We start from the raw sequence: 14,976 nt of genomic DNA on the forward strand, positions 1-14,976 counted from the left end.
GCTGTGCAGGCAGGCTATAGCGTATTTAGGGCCTGTGTTTATTGTGGACACCGCGTGTGTCACTGTTTGATCCAGACAGACAGACCACCACTACAGGGTCTGCGTCGATGTGCAGCGTCTGACACTACCACTGGTTCGTGGGAGTAATCGGAAGGACGTGGGCAGAGACATTGTTTATCGTGTGAAAGTAGTGTGAATGTGGTGTGAGTAGGTTGTTGTTATCATATAATTTTCGTAATATCTGTAAATAGTTTGTTCTGTTTATTTGGTGTATATAAAATCTCTATTTTGTTTCTTTATACGCTATTGGGTTTTCTTTTCCCTAATCAAAGTCTATCTTCGCTCGTTCCATGTTACAGTCATAATCACCATTTTTTTTGTCTATACATTTATAAATCAAACTAAATTGTATACTTGATAAATCTTTTTTACTAGAACTGATTATGTACTTGACATTAAGCAAAGTCAGGACTTTTAGGTATCAAATAATTGTCATGATGAAATACCTGGTAAGACCTAAATGCCTCTGCCTTCATATGAAATTCAGTCGGGATGGGACCAGATGCAACTCAATGTGATACGCACGGCTAAAACCATAAGACCCCTCCAATATTATGGCAGGGCAAAACAAAATACATACCCGCTTTCTGATATCAGTAAGCACCACTCTGGGTTGAAAGTCTGGGCGTGTTGCTGCCTGCGTCCAATGAGATAGTTGATAGTCAGATATTGACTGGGCCTTGCTGGGACGATAGTGGCGTGTCTCAGCGCACTCAGAGGGCGTCGGGGTAACCCAACTTCTGTCTGAAAGCTGATCAAAGTTCTCGTCCTGCCAAAGATCCGAGGAGGTTGTGCTGGTAATGCTTATACTCTCTAGATAGGCATCATCTACATTTTCATTTTTCTTGGTCTTTTTACGTCTGCGTCTGCGTCGATAGCCCATCATGTCTTTGTTTGGTTTACCTTTGGCTTTCTTGGGTTTGGATTTGAATACACTGGGGCTTTCTTGGCTAGATACGTCAGCTAGGTAGGCCTTTTGGCTGTCAGCGTACTCTATGGTCTTCTGAGAGCTACTTTCACTAGATATCGTTAGAGGTGATATGGCTGTTTTTGGCTTAAATGAATTCTTTCTCTCTTCTGGTAATTCCTGAAATACAATAACACATAACTGACTAAATACTGTTAAAGCTTATATATTAACATATAAATAGCTTAGAAGAATGTTTGAACTTAGAGCTAAGGTTATTTGTATCTGATATGTGATTCTAAATTACTGTAAACCAACTTTTTTTTTGCAGCTTCTTATTTTCGCGATATCCATTTCAAAATCATTATCGTGATTTAGATGTAGTTTGCGAAATCTGCAAGGTAAATCTGCAGGAAAGAACATTGGTTCACAGTATTATATTGCATTATATATACCTATTCAGCGAAGGATCAAAATTGGCTATTTGATTCCTCATGAATGTGGTCTTATTAAGCAAGTGGTCTTTATACAGAGGTATTCGCTAAGGCAGGTTTTACTGATATTAGACATTTACCTTGTCCACACTTTGTTCCTTTGGCTCCTTGTAGTGCTTCATCAACTGGGTCTGAGACTCGATGAAAGCCTTGAGTTGCTTTGGTGTCAGATGATGAAATTCACTGAAGGATTTGATAGGAGATGAATTTAATGGGTCACTTACAGATGTATTTGCCGATCCTAGGGAGCCCTCACAAGAGATGTTACCCAGCTCAGAATCGTCGAGATTAGCCGGATTCGACGGCTGGATTGGTGAGATTTTATTGTCAAGTCCTTCGCCTATTGAGCGATTCCCTAAGTTCTTATTAGGAGTGGATTCGCCCGTTCTCTGTTGAAGGTTTACCTCCGGTAACACACTACTAGCGTCAGATTTACTGTCAGACATGTCTGTGATATCACTTGAAATATTTTGTTTTACATGACTAGTGTCCATATTTTCACTTTCCTCTGAAGGACTGGCACTTAGACCCGGAATCTTGCTCCTAACTGAACAAAATTCTCCCTCAGATTTCACATGAGAAAAGAAAGATCCATCAACAGCACCTTCGGTTGATTTTGAAGACGGTGTAGGAAGTAATGGACCTTCTTCTTTAACACTCGGCGGTTTTTGTTCCACTGATTCCACTGAACTAGAGTGGATTTGATCGTCTTTTTTTACACTACCTCTTACATTTGGAAAAAATATTATCTCTTCTTCTGTTTTGTTCCTTAATGATGAAGAAAACACTAATGGTTCCTCGTTATCAGGTGTGGTTTGTTCAGGTTCTGCGTGTTGAGATTCAATCGGCGTAGAATTTTGTTCGTCAGAATTTGATTCCAATTCAGTGTTCACCGAGGACTTTTCAGGATCCTGTGAATTAGGAAAACCTGGGGAACTTACAGTCTCTGTTGGGGTTTTTGCTTGTTCAAGAATCATTTTTAAATTAGACACATCAAAGTTGGCAAGGTGGGTTTTAACATCAGGAATACTTTCAAACTTATCAAGAAGTTGTGAAGCTTCAACAGAACTCATGGTACCAACCGTGGGCGGCACACCAGATATGTCTACTGCAGACAGCACGCCAGAGTTGTCTACTGTGGACAGCATGCCAGAGTTGTCTAAACTTGTATTATAAGCATCAGAACTATCTGCAGCAGTGTTTGTAGTCTGTAAAATACTTTTCAAATTGTCTATATCCAATTCAATGTTTGACACTAATGGATTTTCTTTAGAACTATACTCAGCAACTTTGGATTCTTCTACTTGTTTCTTTCTAGCTTTGTATGCCGCCAAAGAAATTTGAGTTTTCACTTTTTTCCTCCTATCGGTGTTATTTTCACTATGTGAGTTATCTGTCCCTGTTTGACTCTCCTCACTCAGGTGTGACTCAGTGGAGACTGTTCGGCTCTGAGCCCTGTTAAGTCTGGGATCACTGAGAGCCTGGGACAGTCGACGGCCTACTGTGGAGTAAGTCTCGTAGTTCCCATCAGCTCCCCCACTCAATACTTGATCTGTCTGACTAGCATACATTTTACGATAGTCAACATCCTGCGACGAAAAGGATAAATCACTTTCAGCAGAGTTATCAAAACTATCTGTTAGAGGGTTAGATCGATTCGTTGTAAAATGCCCAGCACTGTAATCAGCTGTCTGGAAGATCCTCCCATCATAATCCTGGACCATCCCTCGATTTGGTCTTAAATCCACGTCAAGTGCGCTAAGTTCCTCCAACTCTTGAGTGCTGTTTCTTCTAATGCGAGGGTCCTTTCTGGTCTGATATACATCAACAGTTTCTAATCCAAGACTGGAGGTCACCTGTTGATCATGTCCAATCCTGTAGTTCCCAGGCAGAGCTGTCTCATTAGAAAACGACCTTTGATGTATCCTTCCAGGTGTCTGACCGTCTCCCTCGGCAACCACCCTCGCCGGCCAAGATGGCTGCCTGGCCATTGACACCGCTGCTGGGGAGTGAATCTCTGGTGTAAGACGTGAAGTTGGTCTACTAGGCCGTGAATTGTCTGCAGGTTTTTTGACAGTTCTGTTGTATGCTGAAGATTTCTCAGAAGTGTAACCCTTGGTCTTGGACTCGGTATTCAAGGACTTCCTGTTATAGGAGACAATGGCGTGTGGTATACAGTGTCGGGGCCTCTCCACAGTCTCACAGTCTTCATTATACTCATACAAGTAAATCTGAAATGGAAACACTTGTTTTTAACAAACATCATCTTGACAAGAATGTTTGAAAAATTCTAAAAGTAATATTTTGAAAAGACAGAAGGAATGGAAAGGAAATGGAAGGAGATAGGTAGTGCTCCGGGGGGTCAGAGAAGAAAACCAAAATTTACACAAACTCTGTTCCCCTTTGTCCAAGGATTTTTCTGGACAAATTTGGTTACAATCCATGCAGAACTCTATGGCAAGTAGGGATTTAAAGGATTTACCTCTATTTCCCCTATTGGGCCACGCCCCCTCCCTTCCCCGGGGATCCAGAGCCAGAATTTATACAAACTCTATTCCCCTTCCCCTAAGGATGTTTCTGGCCAAATTTGGTTTCAATCCATATAGAACCCTATGACTAGTAGCGATTTAGAGGATTCACTTCTATTTCCCCTATTGAGTCCTGCCCCCTCATGCACCTACGGGGTCAGACCCAAAATTTATACAAACTCTGATCCCCTTCCCCCAAGGATGTTTCTGGCCAATTTGGTTAGAATCCATGTAGAACTCTATGACTAGTAGTGATTTAGAGGATTTGCCTCTATTTCCCCTATTGGGCCCCGCCCCTCCTACCCCCGTGTGGTCAGAGCCAAAATTTACACAAACTCTGATCCCCTTCCCCCGAGAATGTTTCTGGCCAAATTTGGTTAGATTCCATGCAGAACTCTATGACTAGTAGCGTTTTAAAGGAAATGTTGATGGACGGAACGGACGGAAGGCTGATGCCGCGCCATGACATAAGCATACAGGCCCTTTGGGCAAGGTAAGCTAATAATACAGTAATAATTATATGAATACCTAAGACTATGTGAGTTTACACCTGTGATTTAATGAGTTCATACCTGTGAAGTTATGAGTTTACACCTGTAACTTTAAGAGTGCAACATACCTCTTTTTAAGTAGTTTACCTGTGATTTGATGAGTTCCTTTGACTTATTAATGTATTGTGACTTTTTAAGTTTACACTTTTGACTTATTGATGACATACCTGTAGCTTTTTAAGTTTACATTTTGACTTATTGATGACTTACCTGTAGCTTTTTAAGTTTACATTTTGACTTATTGATGACTTACCTGTGACTAAAAGTTTACACTTTTGACTTATTGATGACATACCTACCTGTAACTTTTTAAGTTTACACTTTTGACTTATTGATGACTTACCTGTGACTTTTTAAGTTTACATTTTGACTTATTGATGACTTACCTGTAGCTTTTTAAGTTTACATTTTGACTTATTGATGACTTACCTGTGACTAAAAGTTTACACTTTTGACTTATTGATGACATACCTACCTGTAACTTTTTAAGTTTACACTTTTGACTTATTGATGACTTACCTGTGACTTTTTAAGTTTACACCTTTGACTTATTGATGACATACCTGTAACTTTTTAAGTTTACACTTTTGACTTATTGATGACATACCTGTAACTTTTTAAGTTTACACTTTTGACTTATTGATGACATACCTGTGACTTTTTAAGTTTACACTTTTGACTTATTGAGTACATACCTGTGACTTTTTAAGTTTACACTTTTGACTTATTGAGTACATACCTGTGACTTTTTAAGTTTACACTTTTGACTTATTGAGTACATACCTGTGACTTTTTAAGTTTACACTTTTGACTTATTGAGTACATACCTGTGACTTTTTAAGTTTACTTTTGACTTTTGACTTATTGAGTACATACCTGTGACTTTTTAAGTTTACACTTTTGACTTATTGAGTACATACCTGTGACTTTTTAAGTTTACACTTTTGACTAATTGAGTACATACCTGTGATCTTGCTGCCTGTATATTAACCGAGTCCTTCAGGGAGGCTTTAGTGTTACTGATGTGACAGTCGTAGTTTGGTGTGGGCTCCACATTGTCTGAGGCATTCCCTTGTGTACCGAGTACCTTACACTTCCCAAGAATAACCTTTGTAAAACACAATAACATAGTAAGCAAAAGCTAGAATCATTATCCGTATTTAAAAAAATTATTAGCATAAATCAATTTCAGAATACAGTCTCCTGCAATTTGTTGAAAGCATAAAGGATGATATTACCTCCCCTGTTGATGTGATCTATTACCTCCCCTGGTAATCAATGTGATTTATTATTTGCCCTGTTCAACCGTTATGTCCCTAATAATGTAATATCTTATCTCCCCAGATGCTGTTATATATTACATCACGGATGATGTAAGCTATTACCTACCCTGATTATGTGAATTTTTTTACTCATCTAATAACCTATTACCTCCCCTGATAATGTGATGTGTTACCTCCGCTAATGACCTATTACCACCCCTGAAATAGTGATCCACTATCTCCCCTTGAAATGAGTTATCTACCTTGAATATAACTATGTGACATCCTTCCAGGCCCCACATCTCTGCCGTTCGAAGCTGTACATCTGCATGTCGACACACATGAACACCCATCTTACTGTCTCCTAAAACACACAAAATAAGTAAATACACTACAACTGTGTCTCCAAAATTTTATTATTTACAGTCACCACATGTACTTTTTAATATTAAACTGAAATCAAATTTCTTTTAAAAAAAGTATATAAAACTGTTGTACAGTAGACACTCAATAGTCCAACACTTACATCCTCAGCCAACACTCTCCAGATTATACATTTTTTGGATTGCTGCATTCGGTTTATTCAGTCAATAATCAAATATGTTTGCAGATATTTTGTACAGTGTGGATTTTCTGGAATATCGGTGTCCAGATGTCTCTAGTTTAGTTGTAAATAACAAAGTATAGCTTATCTTCTTAACTTTATTTAAATCAGAACCCACAACGCACCTACTTCAATGTCAAACTAGGTTGGTCCAACATGACTGTCATTAGCCATTACATGTATATAGCCATAGCCGGAATCAGAATCAGACATCAAGTTCTTGTCACAATGTCATTAATTTTTATGATCTTTTCGAAGCTATGATAATCTTGAATGTGCATGATTTTGCATGGTTGCAGAGGAAAACTGTGCCAGGCTACCCTAAGAAACTATAAATGTCTTTAAGGCATTAATACCCCTGGCTCCACAAAACAAGTACAGTTCAACCATATGTTGATTAAATAGCCTGGTTATTGATATTAAAAGTATTACATATATTAGATTTGATTCAATCAAACTTCAAAGATCAAAGTACCAATGAAGTGAAGATAATAAGGCCGAACTACAAAATATATTTACAATTAATGAAGCTTCTCTTTAATACGCCGATTCCGGGATACAACATTCAGTCAGTTTAGTCATGTGACTTTCATCACCACGTGACTTAATTTAGGGCACATTTGAAACAAAATGGCGGCATATGTTATGATTGAACATGGGTGGAAAATTACATATCATGATAGAACATTTAACATTAATTATCAGAACATATTGTATTAAATTTAATCTAAATATGCACGAAAATTGAATTTAGACACTTCACAAGGAAATGACATGTAAATTACGGCATCAAATGGAGCTGTCGTCTAGCAGTTGGAAATCAGCGGTATCTAACGTCTCACTCACAAATATTTCATAACTTACCTTGGTGCATTTTCCCAAAAATCAATAACAAATAAGAAACACAAAACATAACAGTTTATCTTAGTTCCAATATCGAGCAAGTATTACCGACTATGACCTTTACCCGGACATTGGTATTCTCTGTCTATAAGTGTCATGGCCATGACTGAAAAATGTGCCCTAAATTTTTCGCGGTCACATGACCAAATCAACATTTTTTACCTCCTACCCAGAAGAGTTCCTTGTATCCTGGAATCAGCGTATTAGAACACCAAATAGCAAGAACAGGTAAGATGCAACAGCAAACCAGTTTCTTTCTTATTAGTGATTCATTGAGGGAACACCAACAGACAAGGTCAAATAAGAATGGTTGTCAATAAGACACAAAATAGCCAAGGTCATATCAGAATGGTTGTCAAGGAGACACAACTAGCCAAGGTCATATCAGATTGGTTGTCAAGGAGACACCAATTAACCAAGGTCATATCAGAATGGTTGTCAAGAAGACACAACTAGCCAAGGTCATATCTGATTGGTGGTCAATGAGACACCAATTAACTAAGGTCATGTCAGAATGGTTGTCAAGGAGACACCAATTAGCAAAGGTCATATCAATATGGTTGTCAAGGAGACACCAATTAGCAAAGGTCATATCAATATGGTTGTCAAAGAGACACCAATTAGCCAAGGTCATATCAATATGGTTGTTAATGAGACATAAATAGCCAAGGTCATATCATATTGGTTATCAAAGAGACACAATAAGCCAAGGTCATATCAATATGGTTGTCAAAGAGACACCAATTAGCCAAAGTCATATCAGAATGGTTGTCGAAACATCTACAACCATGGTCATATTAAAACGCTTGTCAAGGAGACACAAAATAGCCAAAGTTATCCAAGGACAGACTTATATGACATGTATACCTTGTTGATATTTTCACACATCTAGATATTTTACAGATCTCTTTTTAATCTCTATTCATTGTTAGTTTATTACAGACTCGGCGTGTATCTGGATTACACATGTAGTCGTGTACACACTAACAGAGCATTTGACGTCAACAGGAAGCTGTGCAGGAAATGTAATCACGATAAAGGGACCTCGGAAACACTTCACCTGCGATAGACTAAGTAGAATTATTTTGTTCTTGAGATTTTTTTCACAGTATCATAATTAGCCCTGTATCAATTAGCAATTATATATCATCATGCTTTAAGTAAATTCTATAACACTATCGAGAGAACCATGGACATAAGACTGAAGAGGCCATTGAAAGCAATGGCTCATATTGTTAAAACAATCGGACCTTTATCAATATTTATCAATGAAAAGCTCCATTTATGAAATGTTTCAGCATGTTTCTCCACCATTTGTGATTGGCTTTCTGCCAAATGTAATTCATAAAACAATTCTAAGTTTGACCCTGAATTTGAATTATTATAAACAGAGGATCTTATATGCATGGCTATGTAAAATGAGATTTATAATTTCATATGCCTTGAGACTCAGGCGTGTTGCAATTCATATTATTTAATGAGTATAAGGAAATTCCATATTATATAGCAGTGTAAGATTCTATTTATCACATTGATTCTAATTATCACATAGATAGTTTTTATGAAAATATAGATTTAACATTTAATTTCATTTTCATAATTATATGAGTGGCAAAATCAGGCTCGGAGTTAACATTTTAGTTTCATTTTGGTTTATGTCATATTCAAAGCCAATGTTATAAAAATATAAATGGACATACATGTAATTATAAGATACTGGGGAAATGTAATACCATATAATATGTGCAAAGAAAGTAGTAACAACTAGATTTGTAAACTAATGCCTACATCAATACCTCACAATCCCTAGTTTGAGACCATGGCAATGAAGTGTTCCACCATTATGTTTCCATGGTAACCATTATTGATGTGTCAAATTGTAGACATCCATATAATTATGTATTACAACAATTGACCAAATTTGAACAAAATTTATTTTAAAGCTGATGAGTTATTGGCCATTTTAAAAAAACCTGTGCATAGTGACCTGGTTACAACCAAAATTTTCTGAAATAAAGGCTTCTTGCATATCTACGTATAGTCTTCAACATTGCTGTGAAGTTTCATTTAAATTGTTTCAGTAGTCCAGGAGGACTTGTCTGGACATTTTTTTCCCTCTGGAGAGTCATACAAGGGAAGAAAGAGAGAGACAGAGAGAGAGAAATGGAACTTTAAAGAAAATACTGGAAATCGACATTTCACACTGGTATTATCAAAGCTAATTTCTGAGCTTTAAACATGTGGACTTTTATATAAGCTTGCTTATCAAAGCTTAATTTGCACCTTGTAGAATCTTCATTTCTACATTGCTAGTTTCCCACATCTATACACATGTAAAATTTAACAACCAGCGTTATATATAGACAATGCAACCATATGTACATACATGTACCTACAAGCAGCCTCATCACGCATACATCCTTTTAAGCACCCAAATATATATGTGACTAAAAAATCTCAAGGGCTAATGTTGACTGGCGACATCACAAGAAATCATGTCTGGAAAATCAATGAGGATTTTACAAAATGTAATTTGAAATTCAATCAAGTTTGATGAAACCATGTGCATTGGTAGATGATCAGTACACCAACATGTACATCGTAGGAAGATCAGGTGAATAATGCAGATACCAACATTCAATAGATGTAAGTATTTTGATTTAATTAATTAATATTTCTTTACAGTAATAATACTCGTTATACTTTTTATGCATTCATTAATATTAAAGCAGCTGGCTAATTAATCATATTGACTTATATAAGCTTTAATAGACCTCTCTGATTGATATACAGTATAAATATCCATATACATGTGAGCTATTTTCAATTTTATTACTCTGTAATCAGCTTTGATTGCTATAATAAAAATATGTCTTATATAACTTAAAGTAAATAATTTCCTTTTTCAATCTAAAAATTTTTGAAGACGGAGTGCAACTTGTTAAAACTGGTCCTTGTCCAATCCAGGCCTCTGTCTACTCTGAATTGTATGACATGTTTTCTTCAAGATTATATAGTAACTAAAACCTGTATAATCTGGAAACCTTTCTATATCGGCCAAATATAAAGGTCCTGATGACATCCAACTCAGACAAGTCATACTGTATTTTTACCATTTTTCCTTTGACTTTTGCCTTTTTATCAACAGTCAAACAAGATCCTATTTGTAGCATTTGCTCACTGACTGAATTTAGATTAAAATAAGATCTACCATGCAATACTTTTTACCTTAAAAGTTACCATTTTGGATTGGACATATATAAACATATTTTGAGAAATTGAAAAAAATCTTATTTTCTTTGACACCAATGTTATTTACAAATGAAATAACTACTTTCATGTCTTATGTTTCACAGAACACGAATTAAGAAACACTACTTCATAATCTTGCGTCAAAAACCTTAATTATCAGTAATGGCGACAGAGTGTTGTTGGGCCATTTTGTGTCGGATGTGTAGTTCGATGATTGACAGAACGTGGCGCTATTGTTGTGGTCTGCCGTGCTGTAACTGTGACTGCCCATGCTGCTCAACAAACCAATGCCAAGAAATTACATGTGAGTTACATTGCTGTGAACCTGAGCTTGATGAGGATTACGAGCCTGGCAATATACAGGAGGTCAAGGTTGTTGCGACCCCTAAAATCTACACCTGCGATGACCTTGACAGAGTTTGTTTGGTGTGCTGTACATACCTATGCTGTGTTCCCTGTACTACATATATTTGTAAGAAATGTTCAAACAGCCCTTGTTGTCCACGTAGTTTCCGTAACAACTGTTTCCTGGCAAAAGACAGGGACATCCTACGGGAGATGGAAGTACTGGAAAATTCTATACCAGGAGCTTATCGGAAAAGTTCTTCTCCTCAGAAAATGAGTAAGGATTCGCACCTGTATCCGAAAGAATCCACAGGGAAAACATGTCTTGTGTCGCCTGATAATAACTCACTTCATGGTAACGATTCCAAAACTAGCAGTCTAAGGTCAAAGGCAGAGAGTGACGAAGAGGAAATAAATAGGGAGGATGGGCACTATCGATATTCTAACCCGACCAAAAAGGAAATCACCATATCAGCAGTCATAGAACAACCAAGATCTGTGGGTTTGGGCAATATGTGTACCTCCAACAGAACAGAGACAATTGAATCTATTAATAACACAACCTGCAATGACACGGAATCAAAGACAACCAAAAAGAAAACTCGTAAAATTGCTAAAAAAATGGACAGTATAGATTTTGATGAGTTAGTCGCTTCTGATTCAGATAGTCATGATAAAAGTGGTTACCATGGCAACAAAGCCAAAAGGTCACAAATCAAGGTCAGCTACAGAGATGTGTGTACCAATGGTGTAGAGATTATAGTTACCGATTATGATTACGGTAAGAAACGGAGTGATAGTATATCTTCTGAATCCAGTATTGAGAACCTACAGAATGGAAGAAGTGAGGAAATCGACGAACAGGAAATATACAGTTCATCAGAGAGTGAGGATATACCGGAGGACAAACAATGCAGTGAAGATATGTATAAACCTGTTGTCATTGAAACGAGAAATATATTAATTACAAACCACCGGCAGACTTCCGTATAAATAAGCTGGGATTGCTACGTGAACTAATTACATCCTGATTCTGTTATAAAGCACATCAATATAGAACGTTGTGTCCTGTTTTAATGTGATAAGTCTATTGTTCGTCCAACAATGTGGTTTGGCTTTTATTGACTCAATGTAATTTGATAACATGATCAGGGAAGTACTGCTGATGTGAAATAATCATCATGTTGATAGAAGTATAGAAGCAAGTCAAGGGTTTCAAATATGGCCCAAAATGATCACAGATCAGTCAACAAACTTTCAAACATTGATTCTTAACTTTATCTAAATATCTACATAATCATAATTTGATCTTAACACCCAGTCTGTCAATCTGAATAATGAACCTAATGAAAGCTATAAATGTAAGTAAATACACAGACCTGTATGTATTTATAGAATTTTACCTGACTGCGTGCTTCTGACATATCTACATATATGTATAACTGTGCACAAAAAACCATAGAAGTAATTTTCACATTTCAATAAATTCAAATGTTCATATCAACAAAGAATTTGAAATGACTTCTTTTATTTGAATGTAAAGACAGTAATTAATGATAACATATCAATACTTGGATTATTTAGACTTTGCTGATATTTAACCTTTGTTCAAGGCTTAAAGGACATGATTACAGTACCCTTCACATTGTCTTTATGTGATTCAGGTGTACTACACATCTTATCATTCAAGTTAGCATCAAGAGCCCTGTAGATATAAAATTCTAAACGGATTCATAAAAGTTGTGAAAATAGCTAAATCAATAAACATGGTGAAACCAGTTGTTTTGGCAATACAAATGAACACTATCTTGAGCTGTTTGAGAACAGCAAGGTGGTTGCTTAGAGCTATGACACAGACTTAGGAGCATTTACATTTTGCAAGTCGAATTTTGTCCATTTGGCCCCCTTACATTAAAAATAAAATTCTGTATCCAACCCCAACCCCCCAATCCAGAAAAAGATTGTTCATTAAGGCAAAATAAAGTTCAAATTGGCCCCTTGAGTATCTTGTAATTCTCAAAATACTTATTTTTCATCCATCATTAAAATGTTTGTCCAAACCAAAAACAAAACTTATAAACCAATATCACTTCAGAAATTCCTTCTAGTTTTTTTCCAACAGCTTTTCACAACTTGCACCAAAACTTAAACCTGGTACTTTCAGTTATTGGGCCTCTTGAAATTCTTGAAATTCTGCAATTTCTCCCATAAAATAATTGTCCATCCACAACACACCACTTACAATCCTATAGAAACCAATGCCAGGTGGTATGTATAACAGCATTTTGCAACTAAAACCCCAGCACCAGGTTGATTCAATAAAAGACTCTTGGAAATTAATTATAGTACCTATCTTTTCAAACATTTTGGAAATATTATATAAATCCTGCCTAACTGTATCAGATCTATTACCTTGAGGTCAAGGTCACAGATCAAGGTCACAATGACCTCAATTGGTACACTGTTTACTGTACATATCTATTAATTATTACCATAATCTTAAACACAACAAGGAATTTGTGAGATTTTTCATCAAATGTTTCCTGTTGCCTTTAACTTCAATTGTCTATCCTAACTAAAACCTCTATCACAGATCTGTACAAATCCTAGCCAATCAGACACAAATAATGTAATTGTGACATGTGACTTAAACAATGGTAAAGCAGTTAGTGCAGTATTTTACTGAATGAAGCACATCAAAATTACCAATCCTTGTGTGCCAGCCTGGTTTCTTCACTGACTAGGAACTTGAGACCATCCTAAACAATTAAACAGGTAAGACTCAACTACACCAGCTGAAAATTTTGTACGCACAAACCTTGTAAGCTATGAATACTTTTTTAAAGATTTTTTTGAAAAATTGAAGTTTCAATCAATGTATTTGTTCTCTCTTACAAAAAAGATCTGCAAATTAAAATCTGAGCTTGAGATATTTGAAAATTTGATACTGCTTTCCAAAAGTTGTTTTATTGTTAACTTCATATAAATATAATTTAACATATGAAGTTATACAGAATGTAAATTGTAATTGAGAATATAAAGACAAGTATGTTCTGTGAATCAACTTATTTTCGTTTATACATTATTTTTATGTCCTTTTTATATTCAACATATTGATGATATTACTGACAATCATGAGTTAATATGTACGTATATTTTTACAATTATTTATATTTGAATTCATATTCAAGCTAGCATTCGCAATTACACGGAAATTTGTCACTCGCAAAACTAAATTAGTTTACTCTTTCTTTTCTGTCTTTCTTTTTTAATGATTCACAAGTAACTAACTAATGAATTCAATTCAATGTAACACAGGGTCAATAATGCATTAAAGACAGATATTAAAAATGTAGCTAGCTGAGACCACCACAAAACCAAAATGGGAACGCTAGTCATCAAGGAAGTACAGAATTCAATAAAAGTCCAATTGAACGATATCACACAAAAACCGTACTATAAGTAAGGAACAAAATGAGTTTTTTTTTTAAAAACTTCCTTTTTGACAATTTTAACAAATGACAGGGAACACGTTTGGGATTTCAGTAAGAGGGTAATTTAGAGTGAAAGTTCCTCATTGGTTCTCCAGGTAGTGGTAGCTCCCTATTTACTTCTTTACAGAAGATTAGACATAGCTGCTTTATTACAAGTCTTTCAATAGATCCAGCATAGAAATTAAGATGCAACATTTGATATTTAAAATAACAAAGAAATTCACTGTAGAAATATGTAAGTTAAAACTAACAATTACAAAATTTATTCACTTTTTTTTAAATTTCTATATATTTTTGTTAGAAAACATATCTAAGAAATCTCTTTACATTGTAAAAATATGACATGAAATTGTAGACCACAGCTTGGCTTCTTGTTTAATTTTAGTGGTAGATATATATCATAATTTAGGCAAAGACACTAAAATGAATTTTGAGCTCTTATCAAGGTATTTGACATTGTAAAATTAAAACCTTTGCATTGTAAGTCTTGTAATTCTAATAATATTGATAATATCATTTTTTATAGGCATGTAGATATGGGTGACGACGACAGCTTTGGGGAGATTGTAGAATGTT

At 35.8% G+C, this 14,976-nt stretch overlaps 2 protein-coding genes across 3 annotated transcripts in view; one reads left to right on the top strand and one right to left on the bottom strand.

Moving 5' to 3' along the window:
• LOC138323639 (uncharacterized) overlaps positions 1-14,976 on the bottom strand; it is a 62,890-nt gene that overhangs the window by 18,298 nt on the left and 29,616 nt on the right. For both annotated transcript variants that reach the window (XM_069268389.1, XM_069268390.1), the window contains exons 5-8: positions 6,066-6,166; positions 5,505-5,648; positions 1,542-3,692; positions 641-1,147 (exon numbers count right to left, since the gene is read on the bottom strand). In XM_069268389.1, coding sequence (XP_069124490.1) covers positions 641-1,147; positions 1,542-3,692; positions 5,505-5,648; positions 6,066-6,166 — 2,903 coding nt within the window. The remainder of the gene's footprint in view (positions 1-640; positions 1,148-1,541; positions 3,693-5,504; positions 5,649-6,065; positions 6,167-14,976) is intronic.
• Positions 8,281-13,676, top strand: LOC138323637 (uncharacterized). The gene is made up of 3 exons (XM_069268384.1): positions 8,281-8,383; positions 9,391-9,955; positions 10,666-13,676. The coding sequence occupies exon 3, from the start codon at positions 10,724-10,726 to the stop codon at positions 11,897-11,899; it is 1,176 nt and encodes a 391-aa protein (XP_069124485.1). The 5' UTR covers positions 8,281-8,383; positions 9,391-9,955; positions 10,666-10,723; the 3' UTR covers positions 11,900-13,676.

This window comes from Argopecten irradians, chromosome 5 (assembly GCF_041381155.1).
Source record: "Argopecten irradians isolate NY chromosome 5, Ai_NY, whole genome shotgun sequence".
In the NCBI taxonomy this organism is placed as follows: Eukaryota; Metazoa; Mollusca; class Bivalvia; order Pectinida; family Pectinidae; genus Argopecten; species Argopecten irradians.

What these genes read in the sequence shown, in the direction of transcription:
- LOC138323637 (XM_069268384.1), top strand. Translation starts at nt 10,724, where the DNA reads ATGGCGACAGAGTGTTGTTGGGCCATTTTGTGTCGGATGTGTAGTTCG.